General features: G+C 33.3%; 1 protein-coding gene across 3 annotated transcripts in view; it reads right to left on the minus strand.

The window, feature by feature from the left end:
* The window catches only part of FCHO2 (FCH and mu domain containing endocytic adaptor 2), a 99,522-nt gene extending 80,421 nt beyond the window's left edge, over positions 1 to 19,101 (minus strand). The window contains exons 1-2 of one of the 3 annotated variants that reach the window (XM_036225439.1): positions 18,954 to 19,101; positions 5,397 to 5,488 (exon numbers count right to left, since the gene is read on the minus strand). In XM_036225439.1, the coding sequence (XP_036081332.1) occupies positions 5,397 to 5,488; positions 18,954 to 18,986 (125 nt within the window). In that variant the 5' untranslated portion in view covers positions 18,987 to 19,101. Of the gene's footprint in view, positions 1 to 5,396; positions 5,489 to 7,532; positions 8,380 to 9,991; positions 10,916 to 18,953 lie in introns of those variants that run through there. The other 2 variants (XM_036225441.1, XM_036225440.1) reach the window with 2 other exon arrangements.
* Positions 19,102 to 19,418: the final 317 nt, after the last annotated feature.

Genomic DNA, 19,418 nt, shown 5'->3' on the forward strand with positions numbered 1-19,418 from the left:
AGACATCTCTCCCAAGAAGATACACAGACAGCAAATAGGCATATGAAAAGATGCATGACATCAGATGTCCTAAGGAAAATGTAAATTAAAAAGAGATACTATTATGTAACTATTAGAATGGCCAAAGTCTGGAACACTGACTATTATAGTTATGTTTTTCTAAAAGCCCTTATTTTCTAAATACACATCTGAAATGCTAATGGATGAAATGTATTGTTTGAGTCTGAAATCTGCTTCATAACAATTCAATAGTAATGGCATGGAACAGATGGAACATGATTTGATAACTGGCCATGATTTGAAAAATGGTGAACCTTGGTGGCTACCACATGGAAGTATAATCAGTTCATAACTTTTGTATAAGTTTTATAAATTTGAAATTGTCCATAATGAAGTTTTTCGAATGAAGATAAAAATATGATCAGACTAACAAAACTTGAGAATTCATCACCAGCAAGTCCACATTGAAAAGAATATTTAAAAGATGTTTTTAAAACAGAAAAAAAATTATCTGGGAAAAGGTATCAAAAAAAAAGAAAATGATTTTAATAAATCTAAATAATGACTAAGAATATAGAAGATAAAATTCATAACAATCTGACAACAAATAAGCTGGATTAGATATTAGAAAATATTTGAATTATCATTAATTTTGTTAGATAAATCCTTAGCTGCTAGAGATACATACATAGATATTATGTATATAATAATTCAATACCAGGGAATTGCTTTAAACAAGACTAGCAAAATACTAATTGTTGAAACTGTATTATAGTTTGTTACTTAGTGTTTTATAATATATTCTCTACTTTTTGATGAAGTTCAAAATTTTCCATAATAAAAAAGTAAAGAAATACAGAACAAAAATGGCATATAAGTGTATATTTCCATAACAAAGTTTTTAAAAATGAATAACTTAATTTTCATAGTAAAAAGTTACACACACACACACACACACACACAAATGGCATATAAGTCAGGTGGTAATACTACTAAAAGCTTCTTGCATTTTCAGGAAGAGGATAACAGTACCAATTATTATTAGAAATTAATAGGTCAAGGAAGTATGTTATAACCTATAGAATAACAACTAGAAGAATAGCAGAGAAAGGTATGACTTCTAAGCTAACAGAAAATAGAATTTTTAAAAAATAGGCCAAAAGGCAAGAAAGTGGAGGAAAAAAGCTTAAAACAAATAGGATAAATAGAAAACAAATACGAATAGAATAGAGGTCGGCAAACTATAGTACTATCAACCAAATCTAGCCCATTTGCTTGTTTTTATAAATAAAGTTTTATTAAAACACAGCCATGTTCATCTGTTTATGTGTTGACTATATACTGCTTTTATACCAAAACAGCAGAAATGAATAGCTGCAACAGAGACTGTATGGCACACAAAGCCTAAAATACTTATTTCCTGGACTTCTACCAAAAAAAAAAAAAGTCTGACAACCTCTAAGAAAATACATTTGAAACCAAATATATCTGTAATTACACTTAATGTAATTAACTAAATATTCCGAACAAAAGATGAAGATTGACAAAACGACTTTAAAAATAAGAAACATACCAAAACCCCAAGGATACAGCAAAGAAAAGAAAAATAAATACACCAGGCAAATATCAAAAGCAAACTGATGACATGCAGTAACAACAATGTAGACCCCGAGGCAAAAACAATGCAAAAGATATAAAAGTATACTTCATAATGATAAAAATTTCAGTTCACTTGAAGATGTAATAGTTTCAAATTTACAACCACCTACTAATACTGCCTCATATAAAGCAAAAACTGACAGAACTACGTGGATTAACAGACAAAAATCACAAATCAAAATGCAAAATTTGCAATACAATTCTCTCAGGAATTAATAAAATAAGCAAGATTAAAAACAGTAAAGATATATTAAACGTGAACAATTTACCATAATGAATATATATATACACAACCTTATATCCAACAAATTTAGTCTTTTTAGGTACATGCACATATTTACCAAAATTGACTATCCTAGTCTATAAACCAAAATTTAACAGATTTCAAAACACTGAAATCATAGAGTATGTTCTCTAACAAAGCATGTAATCAACATCCAAAACATGCCTTTAAAAATCAACACATTTGGAAATTAAGAAATATACTTCTAAATAACCCAGAAGGCAAGAAAGCACAATGACACAAAATATATTAAAACTCAATATAATAAAAATCTTATTTCTCAAAACGAGTGGGGAGGAACAAAAGCAATACTTGAGAGAAATTTATAGACTTAAATGAATATATTGGAAGAAAAAGGAGGTTGAAAATCATTAAGTATCCATCTCAAAAAGTTAGAAAAAGAACACCAACTAGAACACAAAATCAAAGGAAATAAGGAACCGAAGTTAATAAAACAGATAATAAAATACACAAAAAGAGAGGATCAACAAATTCAATAGTTGCTTGTTTATAAAAACTATTAGAATCAACAAATGCTAAATGAGACTAATCATGAAAAAGAGAAGGCACAAATAACCATCAGGAATGAAAAGTGGGACATCAGTACAGAACTTAAGACATTCAAAAAAATGTTCATAAGAGGGTATGAAGAACAACTTTCTTGCCAATAAATTTGAAAATTTAGATGAAGTGGAAAAATTCCTTAAAAATACAACTTACCAAATTCACAGAAGAACCAGAATAGCTGAACACACTATTAAAGAAACTATTAAAGAAACTAAACATGATTTTTAAAACCTTCCTACAAAGATATTTAAAGCACAGATGGCTTTACCAGCATATTCTAAGAAAAATATAAGAAACTATAATCTATAATTTTTCCAGAGAATACAAAAATAGGGTATACTCCTTAATTCATTTTATAAGGCCAAAAAACATTGATACCCAAACCTAACAAGGACATTTAGAGAAAAGCCAATCTCACTCACAAGTATACATGCAAACATCCTAAATAATAAAATAGCAGCAAATTGATACAATTTATAAAAAGAATAGCATCTCTACCAAGCTGAGTTTATAACAGGAACAGAAGTTAAACATTCAAAGTTTAATGTAATTTGGATTAACAAGGGGGAAAGAAAGAAAAGGAAAAAAGTATCTCAAAAATGAAGGAAAAGTATTTGATGAAATTCAATATCCATACATGATTTTTTAAAAATTAAAAAAAATAATAAAAATAAAAACTGAGAGGAAAACCAAAAAAAAAAAAAAAAAAAAACCAGCAAAAAGAAAAAATTTTTAAAAAACAAAAAGAGGGAAAAAAGATAACAAAATAACTTTATCAAAATAGTATTTAAAAGAATTCCTTAATCTGATAAGTAGTAAGAAAAAAAAAAACTAGAATATGTCATATTTAAGAGTGAAATGAGACTGGAAACAAGATAAAGATGCCTGCTATCACCATTAGCATTACATTGGAGACATTAGCCAGTACAATAATCCAAGAAAAAAAAATAATTCTGAAAAAAAAAAAAAACTGCCAGGTTGCTGGACACAGACAATATATAAAAATCAAGGGCATTTATATAAATTTGTAACACATAACTGACAAAGTGCTTTTACCCAGAATAAAGAATTTCTTCGCATGAATTTTTAAAAGGGGGAAAAAACAGAAAAATAGGAAAGAGATGAACAGGTACTTCACAAAAGAGAAAATGTAAATGGCCAACTTCACTATTCATCAGGGAAATACACATTAAAACCACAATAAGATATTACTACTTATCAGAATGACTCAAATTAAAAGAATGCCAATGCCAGGTGTAGATGAGGACATGGAGCAAATGGAACTCTCAAACAAGGCTGCTGGTGGTATAAACTGGTTCAACCACCTTGGAAAACTTTGGCATTATCTACTAGAGCATACACATTGATCTAGCAAATCTACTCCAGGGTTTATACCTAATATAAATGTGTACATGCATACAAAGACACATGTGCAAGAATATTCAAAGCAATATTACCCGTAATATCAAAATTATTGATACATGCAACATGAATCAATCTCAAAATAATTATACTAAGTGAAAGTTAAAGACAACGAAGTACATCCTGCACAATTCAATTTATATAAAATTCCAGAAAACGCAAACTAAAGGAGCAAGCACTATCCCAAGTGCAGGAAAGAGAGCAATAAGCAAAAAAGACAAAAAAAAAAAAAAAAAAATCCTTGCTCTTCTGAGGTTTAAATCCTAGTGAGGAAAGACAAAATGAATAAATAAGTAAAATCTCGCATATATATCGGATGGTTGTTAAGTGTTATGAAATAAAATAAAATAGGGAAGAGGGCGTGGAAGGAGGGGCTGTCTCACTGCTCACAGAATCATAAAGAGGTTAGAGTCTAGGTAAAGAAGGGATGGCCCAGGAGTCCTAGACTTCTTATGGTGAAAGGCTAAAGGCATGACAACTGCCTTGATGGTTTCATGGTAGATATTTATAGTAGTGATGTAAGTGTTGGGGAAGAAGGCAGGCCAGGAAACATGCCTGAGACGCAGAGTTCTGGGGCCTCTCCTTTACTCCTGCCAATGATGATGCAGAAGCCAGTGAGGGAAAGCTTTATCCATAGTACTTAGAGGTCTTGGACTCCCTCTTAACTCCAGTAGAGAGGTGGAAGCCATAAAAGGATTGGTGTTACATGAAACAGTTTGTTCTCCAATTTCTACCAGTCAGTAAGCTCCATGAGGGCAGAAATTGTATCTTTGCCACTATATTCCCAGAATCCAGACATGTGTCTGGCACACAGCAGACATGTGATATATATTGAAAGAATAAATAAATGAAGCATTATATCTAAAGGCAAAATATCCCTATATTATCAAGGTAAAGATTTGAAATGTGTCCATATAAAAATTACCAAATGGTGCTAGCTACAGAGCAGCTTTAATCAAATTATATTGATTTTTAATCATTTTTAAGTTGACTACTATATTCTAAGAATCTTAAAATCACATTTTATAAATTTACAGAACTTAAAAATATATGCTTAAAACCTTTTAAAAATAAGTTATAATACATAATTAAACTACAAGTTCAAGAAAAGTCTTTTAAAATTATTTTAATGTGTTTCAATGTCATATTTAAAGAAATGGTAATATTTTATCCTCTAAAGTTCCTCAATTTTTCTATCATATCATCTTGCTAGCACATTCAATGAAAAATATGTAGATAATATTTTCAAGCAGTGCTATGCAAACCGGAAGATCAACAATGCCACTTGGAGCCACTATTTAGCCCTCAGTGTGTAAATAACCACTACTTTAAAGTATAACTATAGTACACTTTTAACAACTGTACTTGATTACTTTAATTCAAATCCAACCAAAATTTTCTCAATTATTTATATTCTAAAATTTAATCTATAATGAATTGTTAAATGACTTTGAAAAGTACATACCTTTCTCTTACAAAATCTGCTAGTTCTTTTGTCGATATCTGTCCATGTTTCATATTATGGTAAAGGACATCAAAGCCACTATTTTTTTCTCCCTACAATTTAAAAAGATTTTTAGTTTAACAAAAGAGATCAAAATGACTTAAGAATAACCCTACTAATATGCAATGCTGATGCTCAGGTGAGCTGTCTTTCTTTGACTTAATCATTATTGTTAATCGTATGACTTTAAACTATACTATATCAAAAGAATACGATAAGGTTTCATAAAGTTTACAATTTATTATATATACACATACATAATCACATTCTCTATAATCATTTCTAAGGGTATATCAATGAAACTAAGTCTGAAGTTTTAAGGAATTATACACATAATTTAGAAGATAAACATGGACCTCTTTAAAGACATTATCAAATCTCCGTTCAATTCCTTTAACATGCATTAGGGATTCCTGATTATTTGACTCAAAGTCTGTGCTTTAAATCTTGAATTCTGAGTCAAGACAGCATATTACGAATCATATAAGCATTGAATACCACAAAATATTTTATAATTGCTAATGTCTTCAGTAAACTTAACTTGAGAAGTGAGAAAGTAGATAAAATTTTAACAAAAGAGCAGTTAACAGTCTATTGGCTAGTCTTCAACTAATGGGAAATTAACAGAACCAGACCACTATGCAGCCCTACAAACCCTTTACTGCTGTTTAATCCAATAAATAATAAATTAGTAAGTCATAGCAAAAAAAAAAGATTAGAAATATCAATGTTACATGTGAAATAAATCAATCTCAACAACTCTTCAGTTAGCAGTTTTTACTTTTTTTCAGTGAAAATAAAATAATGAAGAAGTGAATACGTTTACTGGAAATAAAAAAGCAATGGTGTAACCAGGTGTTACACAATCTGAAACCTAATTTTTCGTTTGCCGAAAACAGGTAACATAGGAACTTCCAGTTATGTTGACGTGATCTCTAATAAACCTCTCATCTAATATACCAAGTAACTAGTTTGTCATACAACACAACAAATTAAAATGTCATATTTGTAAGGAGATAATATAAATAATATTCTTAGCATTTTGCACGCAAATTTCCACTTATCAAGAATATAACATAAAACTATAGCCTTTTATGAATTCGAACATATCCACTTGGCTTTTATAATTTTCAAGATAAAAAAAAATGTATTACCTAACTTTGGTTGTTTACTTTCCCTCAGTTTTTCATGCAAATTTATTCTAGCCAAATTAAGAATATTCTTTAAGGTAACCATTATCACTAGTCTACAGCAAGCAAAAATATCATCATCATGCAGAGATCAGTAAATAAAATTACAGACGAAATAATGAAGGGCCTCACTGTCTCATTGTTACAGTATATAAACATTGTAAACAAGAAAAGGTTGAATTATATTCAGAAATCTGAGTCCTTTAAGAAGTCCTTGAAAAGCTCTTTAGGACGTTCACATATCTCAACAGCATATTAATTAAAATTCCCAATAGAGGGAATCAGATTTATTAATTTGTTTACTATGCAATATATAACATCAATATAGTAACCGTAATACCTTAGGAAACAGTACTAGCTACTCCATCCCTCAGGTCTTCACTTTGAAAGAAAAACTCATCCAAATAAGGATATAATGCAAAAGAAGCCAATCACAAAGGGCACTGATGACTAAACATAAACACCCTGCACAATTACAAATCCATTTGTCATTCCTTCCTATTTGGGGATCCATTCATTTACTGAAGTCAAAAAAAAAAAGCAATGAGTCTGACTCTGGGCACAATTTTCTTTTAATAATTTCACAAACCTATTAACACATATTTATCAAAAATATTTCAAATGACTGATTAAAAGAAACTTCAGGGTCAAGGTGTCTAACAAAGAATCCAGGTTTTACTGTTATCTTTCAAAAACTTACTTGATAGCCTTGACAAGATGACAATGTATTAAATATATACGTATTTCAGACATATGCTAAAAAATGCAGTCTCCAATCTTTTTGGCACCGAGGAGCAGTGCTCCTATGAGACTCTAATGCCTGATGATCTGAGGTGGAGCTGAGGCAGTGATGCTAGCGCTGTGGCTGCAAATACAGATGAAATTTTGCTTGTTTGCCCTCGCTCACCTCCTGCTGTGCCACCTGGTTCCTAACAGGCATGGATGGGTAGGTCTGGGGCCCAGAGGTTAGGGACTCTTGCAGTAAGAGCTAGAACACTGGAGCTCAGGTCTAGATCTATTTGGCTTCAGTGTCTTCACCTGCACAAAACACTGGAAATTCTGGGGAAATGAGGGAGAGAAACCATTCTTGAAACTGACCATCATAACTCACTGTTATTCTGCCACTATTTAAGATTATCCATTCTTTTTTTTAACCAAAAGTACCTCCATGCAGGTTCTATAACTTTTATAGTAGTCCCCAACATTTTTAGTAGATGGTTCTAATTCAAAGAAAAGTAAGATAACAAGAAATATTCCTGAACTGCACATCCATTTATCACAACAAATTTTGAATATATTCTGAATATATTCCTGTTATTTTCAACACAAAAATTTTTTGCCTTGACATTCTGTTAACTCAGGCAAGCAGAATTTGCTTTTCTTTGGCTAACACAAGAACTTACAAATAACTTGATAATATTTATTATTGAATAGAATTACAACTAAAGATTAAAGATGCTTCTGGTCTTCAATATTTCAAACTATAAATGTTCATGCCCTTTGTTCCAGAAATTCCACTCTTAAAAATCTAAATCACAAAAACACACAAAAATAAATGAGGAAGAATAGTCATTGCAGTAGTTTATAACAATAGAAAATCAGAAACGATTCACAAACACCCATTTTATCTTAAATAAAATGACAGTATATCCTACAATGGAAGTGTTTTTTAAAAGACTATGGTAAAAAAGTTTTTGCAGATTTCTAAATATTACTTTTAAACATCTGCCCAGATATACCATCAGTGAGGAAAAAAGCAAGATGCAATTATTCATAATAGCTAAAAATAACCTAATGTTGGAAACAATCTAAATGTCCACCAACTGATAAGTGGATTTTGAGGTGTATAAAATGGAATATATATAACTTAGGAATAAAAAGGAATATATATAACTTAGGAATAAAAAGGTACCAACACTGACATATGCTACTTTATGAACCTCATAAACATTTTACTAAGTAAAAGACGCCAGACGCAAGAGACCACATATTGTATGACTATATGAAATGTCCAGAACAGGAAAATCTTTAGAGAAAGAAAGTAAATTACTAGCTGCCTAGAACTGAGGGTGGAAAAGAACACTGACTGTATATGAGCAGGAGGGACTAATTATTGGGAGGATAAAAATGTCCTAAAATTGATTTATGGTGATGGTTGCAATACTCGGTAAAGTTACTAAAAATTAATAAATTGTACACTTAACATGGGTAGATTTTATGATATAGATAAAATATGCTTCAGTGGGTTGTTTTAAAAAAGAAAGGAGGAAGAGAGACATTAGGAGTCCTTTTCTCTATTGGATAGTAGTTTTGCTTGGTTTGGTCTTAATAAAATGGTTCTTGCTACCTCACTTTCTGAAAGTTGGTATTTTCCTAGTAAGAGCAATATATTTTGAATTTTGAAAAAAATGAAGACTTACAGGAAACTGCATAAAAATGTACAGGGAGGTTCCATATATGAGCAAGATATATTTTTTAGTTGAATGGTCAAATCTTATTTCCTAGAAAGGTCAGCCCTCCCTAACAATTAGACTGGTTGCTATTTATGTTCACTGGTAATAGATGACTGCAGAATCCATAATGGCCCATTATTCTATGGAAGCCTGACACTGCTTTGTTTCTTTTTTAGGTAAAAAAAAATTAACATAAAAGGTAAGGTGCAAAACAGTAAACCTATTAAAATTTCCTTTTATTGAAAAAAAATATGTTGCATATATGTTTAGAAAAAAATCTGAAAATATATACAGCAAACTATTAACAGCAAAATATTTCTGGGAAGTGGAATACTGAGCACAGATGAACTTTTTAATAAAAAATTAGTCAATGGCACCCTGGCCATGCCCAATTCTGTCTGACCTCGAAAGCTAAGCAGGGTCGGGCCTGGTTAGTACTTGGATGAGAGACCACCTAAGAAGACCAGGTGCTATAGGTGTAATAAATAAATAAATTAATTAATTAATTAATAATAAATAAGCCAAGTCTTCAATACAAAAGTAACAAACTTAAAAGCTACAATGACAATTTTAAAATGCAATTTTCAACTTATTGAATTTCATTAACCAATGTCACCATTAAAAAATTAAAAAATAAAAATTAAAAAAATAAATTAAATGTGATTTCTCCCCAAATACACTACAACTGTTGGTATAAAATCTTGCTTATCAAGGGCTAGGTTTCTTTTCCTTCTGCTCAAATTTTTAGATTATTCTATATTCTAGAGATATAATTCACACACCATACAGTTCACTCATTTAAAGTGTACAATGCAACAATATTTAGGATATTTAGACTTGTGCAACCATCACCACAATCATTGTTAAAAAAACAAAAAACAAAACAAAAAAAAACACCTAAATAAAGGCATACCTCGGAGATAATCAGTTCCAGACCACCGCATTAAAGTGAGTATCGCAACAAAGTCATGAGCTTTATGCTGGTGGAAGGTCTTGCCTTCAATTTGCAGAAAATGCAACATCTGTGAAGCGCAATAAAGCAAAATGCAATAAAATGAGGTACACCTGTAGCTAGTTTTAGGAACAGGTATTTACTCATCAGTAGTGAGCTTTTCAGCTGGCTTGTTCATTAGTTTAATCAACAAAAGTAAATCCATACGTTCACAAAGAAATCTGTACAAGAATGTTTATAGAACCATCATTCATAATAGCCAAAAAGTGGGAAAAAAACAAATGTCCATCACCTGACAAATGGATAAACAAAATGGGATATACCCATGCACTGGAATCTTATTCAGCCATAAAAGGAACGAAGCATTGATACATGCAAGAATGTTAATGAACCTTGAAAACATTATGCTAAGAGAAAGAAGCCAGTCACAAAAGACCATATACTATATGCTTCCATTAATATTAAAGCCCAGAATAAGGATATCTGTAAAGACAGAAAGTAGATTAGTGAGTTGCTTAGTGGGGAGAGAAAGTAGAGAGTGATGAAAGGTAGAGGGGTTTCTTTTTGAGTTAATGAAATGTTTTTAAATTGACTGTGATGATGGTTGCAAATATTACCCAGACTGACTGTGAATATCACCCAGAACAACTGAATTGCACACTTTAAATGAGTGAATTATATGGTGTGTAAAAATATCTCAATAAAGTTGTCCAAAAAATAAGTAACATTTTTATCCTTTTAATCAATAAATTCTTACAGAGAAATCTTCAGTATTAACTGACAAAAACAACTATTAACACCATTGCTGGCCCAAGGAGGACAATTACAATGGTTTCCACTATGATAGGATCTTTTATATGCTGATCTTAATGCACTTTACAAATAGAACATGCATGGACTATGACCTGAGGCAATTAAATTAAATTATAATCTAATATAAACAAGTGTTAAAAAAAACTTTGTATAATTCCTAGTATGAAGTAGAAAAAAAAAGTTTTATCATTCTTTGAATATGTAAGTCTAAAATCTTACAGATCCTTTAAAAGAACACAAACTTCTCAGTTATCGTTTCCTCTTACAACTAAAATGGCTGCAGTTAACAGCTAGTGTATGCCAGTCCAAGTTCATTTTTCCATACATATAGTAACATGTTAATTTTTTAACATGAAAATGAGATCCAACATATATACTGTTTTGCACCTAAATTATAAACTGAACTGAAATTTAGTTGAAAAGATCATTAAGTTATAAGTAAGGTCACTAAGTTACCAGAAGTATTCAGATTTTTTCCTAGCCTAGAGTCAACAAATAAGACATTCTTGAAATTTCAAATTAAAAAGTTTAAGTTATCAAATCTATTTTGGAAAACCAAAGGCATCAGTGTCTGGTTGATTCTTATGGCATAACTTTGTACTTTACATTTTTAAAAAAATAGATGTAAAATACAATCTAACATAGTTCCACTTGAGAAAAAAATGCATGTCTATTAATGCTATGAAATTCCTATTTTAACTAAAATGGAACTATTCACATACCTAACTTTTTAAGAGCCACAAAAAGTAACAATAGAAAAGCACAACGCTATAAACCCCACAGATTTTAATGGTTTGAAGTTTTTCCTTCAAAGAATCTTTTAAGGGCAACAGTTAAGTTAAACACTAAAAATAAAAAACATGGATATTCTTCAGTTATGATGAATCCAAGAGCTGGAAAATAGGAAGAAGACAGTGTAGACGGTATGAATTAAAGAGTTGACTTTACCTAGTTTTCTTGTCAATTAAAAAAAAATTTTTTGGAGAGGGAAAAGAAGGGTCAGGAGGTGCTGTCATGTGAACAGCAGCATGCCTAACCTTCCTCTCAACTCCAGACTGCCTCAAAAATAAATAACCCTTTCTATCTCTACATTCTCCTTTAACTATAGCTCTTCCTGACATTTATTAGATAATCTCAGACAAATCACTACAAAGTATAACATTAATATGTTTGATGTAGTCTCATTTATCTGCCTTCTCTGAAAAACGTGATAAAACATTTAACTTATTGTGAAGATACTTTTTCCTTTGAAGAAGGGCTCATCTAGTGAAGATTTTCTAGACACTTTTGATGGGAATTCAAGAAAGATGCAATATTAACAAATACACAATGACACCCTTCCAGTGCCATTTTTGCCTTGAAAATTGCTAGGAAGAAAAGGATAAAATATATGCAAGCAATTTTTATATAAACAAATAGGATATTCAACCATAAGCCACAATCTCTTATAGTCAATGTTCTACTTATACCCTGAAATTTTCACACATGATCACTAAAACTATTCTACAAAACTACTGGCAAGATATTGCTAATGCAAAAAAACAGTAATTCAAATATGTAGAACGAGCACTACTCGGTAGTCAAAACTACTTAGTGCAAGTACAAGAGTCACTCAAGTACATTTGTTGGTGGGCTGAAATAAATCTTATTACATTAAAATTTTTTTCTCACCTCTCAGATACTCTTCCCTAAACTTTTTAATTATGACTCACCTCTTCCCAGTTAGTTAAATCCTTAAAACCATCCAAATAGATATTATATATGGATTCAACAAAAATAGCAGATACAGAGTTGTGAGATCGTTTTTCTCATTTTAATATCCTTCAAGTTTTCTGTAATATTCTGTAAATGAAGGTAATTTTCATTATTTCAAAGTGAAAATAATAAAACTTAACAATTTCAGCTTTCTCCAAAACTCTTCAGGCTATGTTTGCAAAGATAAAGAAGGCTACCTTCTTCACTGGAATCTTGTTCACATTAATTCTTAACTCTCCAGTCCTCATAATTCATAAATGGAAAAAATAAAAACTAGAAGTAACCTAAATGTCCAAAGGTGGAGTGGTTAAAAAAAATGTTGGCCTTTCTATAGAGTCCATGGAAACCTATACAGTCAGTGAAAATATTTTCAAGAATGCTTAATCACCAGAAAAACGCTTGATGATAACATGTGAAAATTCTAAGATACAAAACTATATCGTAGAACCTATTTTGAATTTTGAATTTCTAAAGATCTTAGAGGATAGAAGAAAAGGCTATAGGTAATTTTTATTTTCTTCTGTATTCTTCTGTGTTTTATCTATCACATAATGGTTATAATTAAAACAGACAACCATCTTCACTGGCTGCATCACCCAACTAAAAACTAACACTTGCTACATTTAAGACCCCAGCACCACCAATTCACTTTACTTATTGTACCTTCACATCTTTTCCCTAAAGTCAAGTAAACATGCCTGTCAGTATCTTCCATAATTTTTACACCTGTAATTCCATCAAGGAGCCTAGTGGAACAGATCAAATTGTGTGCCTCAACTTCATCACAGTTCACTAACAACTTCTCAATTTAATCTCTCACTCTGGCCATTCCAGTAACATTTTATAGCATCTTCACCAATACATATAATTAAACATCACAGGAGATGTGCTGTTTTTGTTTTTTCCCACATCTGACTAATTTATGCTAACCTCTGTGGACTCAATTATTGAAATTCTTTTAACTCTAATATTCTTTAATTTTTCCACACTAGGTAAATTGAAAGCCAAGCCTTTATGCCCTTCCCTTTAAGTCTGCAAAGCACTATATTTCTATATAGATTCTTTGGGGTGCTTCTATTAATTGTTCTAGAATTATAGAATCAGGATCAATAATTTCAGGAGATAGACCATGACTCAAAAAAACACTTCCAAAGAGCTCATGCTAGCCAAATACGCAGGATGATACACAGCATACCTGTTTTCCCATGCCTATGCCTAAATTAAGTAGTTCTGAAAGGATTAGAGCATTTAGGATTTAGTGTGTAGGGCTAGAAAAAAAGCCAGACAGCAAAGTTTTATCCTTTCCATATCAGTGTTCTAAAAGCCATCTCCTGAACTGAATTTACATAGACTAAATCAGTATCAATTTCTCACTTTCAGTGCTCCTAGATTAAGGCAAAAATACAAAATAATCATCTCTCTGCTACCTCTGCCAAAAAAATCTAAGGGCCTCACAATAAAATTTAGTGCCATCTAAGACACTATCATTTTATAATGTGAACCTATCAGGTGTATTTGAACCTAGTTAGATTAAACTGTAGTTTACATTTTCATAGCCTGTTGCAGTTGAAAATAATTTGGGCATGGCTAACAGTTATACAATAATACCTTTTCACTCAGTGGACATTATTTGCTTGTATATACATAGGTTATCTCTGGAAAGCCACATAAGAAATTGGTAACAGTAATTACCTTTGGGGAAGTCTTAATGGCTGGAGAAAAGGAAGGGGATTTTATAATGTATTTATTTCTTATTCCCTTTTGTACCTTTTGAATATTGTAATTTTGAAAATCTGTTAATTAATGTATAAGTATAAATATACATATATGTATATATATACTATTTAAATATTTATGTGATGGAATCATATCCTAAGCAGGTATCCTAGGCTACAATATTTGGAAATTTTAAATAATAAATTCTACATTCTATGTTTCTATGGTCACTTCAACTAATTTTCTAAAGATACATATTTTTAATTATGTTATGTATTAAAAACCCCAAAGAATCTGTATGTGGGGGCTGGGAGGTTATTAGTCTCTCATCTACAATACTAAATTTAGATTAAATAATAAAGCAAAAATATAATAATGTCTTGCATTCCAAAGTCCTATTAATAGTAATTTCAAGTTTTTAAAAAACATTTTTAATACTCCCAGTTTATCCATATATTCATAGATCAAATTTCAACTATATAACCAAGTGCTCCAATTTTATTTAAAAGTTAAGTATGACAATACCAGTGAAATCAACAGACAAATGGAATGAGATTCTTGCACCGGTTAATCAGAAAAGGAAATAAGGAAAAGGAGTAAGGAAACACTTCAGGATAAAAATATCTAAGATAACTGTTTGTTCATTTTTGATGTGTTGACTAGAGATAATCTTTGGAAAAAGTCACCTAACTAAAATTGTCAGTTCATTACAATGTGATTTTTGCTAAAGAAAACTTGTCTTTGAAAAAATGCTTTGTATCTTACATAGAGTAGGATTTTTGTGTAAAATGAGACTTATAAGGTATTTAATCAAGTATGTTGTGCTTATTTTTCCCCTACAATAATTATCACCTATGAAATCCATTCCTTAAAAAAAATTTAAGTCCTGAAATAACCTGGACTTATATAAAAACATAAAACTATTTTAATAACTATAGTGCAACACTGACAGAATCTCAAAAGTATTATTACCTAGTACTTGAATCTTTGAGAACATAGCAGCATACAGAGACACCTGCTCACTGCAATAATTGTTGATACCTTTTTAAAGTTACATAATCTTTTGGTGGACTCACAAGTGTTTTTATATATTAAAAGCAATGGTGTGAATATCTACTATTAAGATTATTTCTCCTGTCCAATTTTAATAGAAAAGAAGAACATTTTCAAATTGATTTTCAATGACACTATATCTTGTGGCAAAAACTAACTTATCAGAAACAAAAAATCTGTTGTATAGGAAGTTTTGAATGCATTTTTCCCTTCATAGTATTAAGTGAAAAAATTGTAATGTAGCATATACTTTTAGTTAGAAAAACTATAAAGAAAAAGGCAGGATGTGCTACTTTCAAAAGAGCTTGAATAGAGTTTGAATGATTCAAACTTTCCTCTAATAAAATGCTACAACAAAAGGTGTCTCTTTTTACATGTAGGGGGGAAAAGCAATTAACAGGTTGTTTGGTTAGAAACCTAAAACTTTAAAGTTTCTCATTATCTCACTTTGACGAGTTTTATTTTGACAGTGCTACTTTAAACATTAGGGAAGAAAGATGAAATTAATATTGTAGATTCTCTATTTTAAGAAATTATTTTATAAATGACAGCTATCAAATTCCCAGAAGAGATTTAGTTCCTAGACTTTCCTAGTTCATTTACTCATCCTTTGGAGCTTTTTAAGCTCCAATTTAGAGCTTTCAGCCCCAACTCCAGGCTTGGAAATAAAATAAAATGCAGTCTGTTTTAACTATTTGCACTCAATAGCAGAAGTAAAGACAAAGGCAAACATAAATTAGACAGGATTCACTCTAGATTTCAGATATCCAAATTTATTACCATTCCTCTATTAAGAGGAACAAAAGAGGGCATACCAAGACTTGTCCAAAAATGTTCATAGAAGCATTATCCTTAATATTAAATGAGTCTATACGTTCGAATCTCAATTAACAGAAAACAAAAGATAACTTTAAAATGTTAACATATAATTTGGAATTAAGTTAATAAACTTCCAAAAACACATTCACACATCAAAAATACACAAAACATTATAAGAATGTCATTTTTAAATGATCATTTTAATAGTTTTATAAATTGCTATTGCAAGATCTAAAGTCTAAATTGATAGGCTAAACCAAAAATTCATATGGAAATGCAAGGGACCCAAAATAGCCAAAATGATCTTGAAAAGGAACAAAGTTGGAAGCCTCAAACTTCCAGACTCCAAACTTACTACACAGCTATAGTAATCAAAACTGTATGGTATGAGCATAAGGATAAACAATGGATTACACCCAAAAATCCAGAAATAATCCATACTTCTATGGTCAACTAAGTTTCAACAAGGATACTGTAACTTCAATGGAGAAAGTAGAGCAACAAATGGTGCTGGGAAAACTACATATTCACATGCAAAAGAAAGAAGTTGTACCTCTTCCTTGTACTACACACAAAAATTAACTTCAAATGGATCGTAGGCCAAGTAACATCTAAAACTATAAAATCCACATAAGAAACCATAGAAGTAAATCTTTGTGACCTTGGTCTAAGAAAGACTTCTTAGATAACAAACGCATGTGATAACAGAAAAATAGATGAACTAGACTTCACCAAGACATCATCAAAATTAAAAACGTCTGTGCTTCAAAGGACACCATGAAGAAAGTGAAAAAGACAACCCATGGAATGGGAGAAAAGTTATATATCTGATCTGAAAAAATCATACATCTGATATATAATTACAACTCAATAATAAAAAGACAACACAATCTACAAATGTGCAATGAATCTAAGAGCCATTTCGCCAAAGAAAATACATGAATGGGCAATATACACATGAAAAGACGATGAACATCATTAATCACCAGAGAAATGCAAATCAAAACCATAATGAGATACTACTTCATACCCACCCCCAGTAACAAAAAAAGACAAATAACAAACTGTTGTTGTCCACTGTGCGACATTGCTAGTGGGACTGTAAAATGGTGCAGCCACTTTGGAAAACAGTTTGGCAGTTCCTTGAAATGTTAAACAGAATTACCATATGACCCAGCAATTCCACTTTCAAAAGAAATGAAGACATATGTCCACACAAAACTTGTATAAAAATGTTCACATTTCATGAAATGTTCAATGTTCATTACTCATAACAGCCTAAAAGTGGAAACAACTAAATGTCCATCACTGGTGATAAATAAAATGTGTAATATACAGACAATGGAATATTATTTGGCCATAAAAGGGAATTAGGTGCTAATACATGCTACATCATGGATGAACCTTGGAAACATGCTAAATGAAAGAGGCCGGCCAGTCACAATAGACCACATATATGAACCTATTTATTAGCTATGTCCAGAACAAACGAATCTACAGAGGCAGAAATCTATATGGATTAGCTGCCTAGGACTGAGGTAGGAGGGAAATGGGAAGTGACTGCTAATGGATACAGGGATTCTTTCTCAGGTGATAAAATTGTTCTAAAATTGATTGTGGTGATGTATACACAACTCTATGAACATACAAAAAAATCCTTTAATTGTACACTTAAATGGGTGTACTATACGGCATGTGAATCAATAAATCTGTTTAAAACACCAATGTCGAGTGAAAACAAGGAACATTCAAGACAAATAACTAGGAACTGATTTGATCACTAAGCAAGTTCATTCCTGAGACACTTAGAAATAAGAATAAGACAATTCTTAAGCACTGAAAGATTACTCTTTGAAATATATCTAAATCTTAACTAAAATGGAATTATAGTACTTGAAACTGTCGGACATAAAATGAGATTCACCCAAGGTACCTGAGTAAACATGTTACTTTCCTGTACAAGGCTCAACTGTACTTCCCATGACAACAAACAATAACTGCAGCAAACACGGAAGACTGAGAAGTCATTCTCAAAGAAGAAGCTAATACTAATACAGAGTTAAGAAGAGGCTTGTAGAAAGAATGAGGAAAGGGAAGGATCAAGGGGACAACGGGAAGTCTCCGTGCATTTAAGCCCCAGGAATCCAGTTACATTAAATTCAACTTTTATACGCTTTGTGAACAGGCCCAGAGGCAAAGTCCTGGGCGCAGACCCACCAGCCGAGCTGCGAAACCGAGAGGAAGTGCAGATCCGGCCCCAGCCAGCACGGGATTTCTCGTGGAAATAATGGGGGGTGGGGGGGCAGCATTGCGGGAAGGAGGGAGCCCCCTCCACCCGGCTGGGGCGGGCGCTTGCCTGCAGCGCGCAGCTGGGAGCGGCCGCGCCGCGGGCCGGGAGTGCGCGTCTGAGCCGCGGAGTACGCCCGGCGCCCGAAGCCTCCGGCGGGGCCGGGTCCCGTCTCCCGCCCCATCCGGCGCTTTGTCCCAATGCGGGCAGCAGGCGGCCCCTCGGCGTCCCCGCCGCGGGCTGAGGAGCCGCGCTGACAGCCCCCTTGCCCCCGCAAGGGCTGCGAGCCTGCGAGTCCGGGCGGCCGCTGGCCCGTCGCCCGCCGGGCTTCATCCAGGCGGGACCCAGCAGGCGGCGGTCCGAGGACGCTCGCCCAGCCCGCGGAGCCGCCGCCACCGCCCAAAACGCACGCAGGCCGAAGGCAGGCGCAGAAAGCCTCCGACTCCGAAACCCACACAATTTCCAACATCTTTCTCTTACCCAGAAATTCTCGACGAAATGCGCCATGACCATCGTGCCGCCGCCGTCGCCGCGCCAGGTTCTGCGTCCGCGCCCGCCCGCTGCTGTGTAAACACGGGCCCGGCCCCCACGGCGCCCCCGCCTTTCGCCGCCACCGCCTTCTTCCCAAAGACCAACCAGCACCCTCCAGGGCGCATGCGCCACCTAGCGGCTGCCGCCGCGGGGCGAACACTTCGACGACGCGCCTGGTGCGCGCATGCGCCCCGGGCCCTATTCCCGGGTTTTAGTCGCCTTCCCTTCTGCCTATCCCGGGCGCGGCTAGATTGAGTATTCTCTTGGGAATGATGGAGAACCGGGTCCCCGAGGAGTCACCAGGGAGACTGTCCGCACCCTTTGCGGTGCGATGGCTACTTGCTCAAGGACCGAGCTAAGAGGGGTTGGCTAGCGGCAACAGAGCCGGAGCCCGGCTGCCCGCACTTTTCCTCC

This window comes from Rousettus aegyptiacus, unplaced genomic scaffold (genome assembly GCF_014176215.1).
Source record: "Rousettus aegyptiacus isolate mRouAeg1 unplaced genomic scaffold, mRouAeg1.p scaffold_m13_p_8, whole genome shotgun sequence".
NCBI lineage: Eukaryota > Metazoa > Chordata > Mammalia > Chiroptera > Pteropodidae > Rousettus > Rousettus aegyptiacus.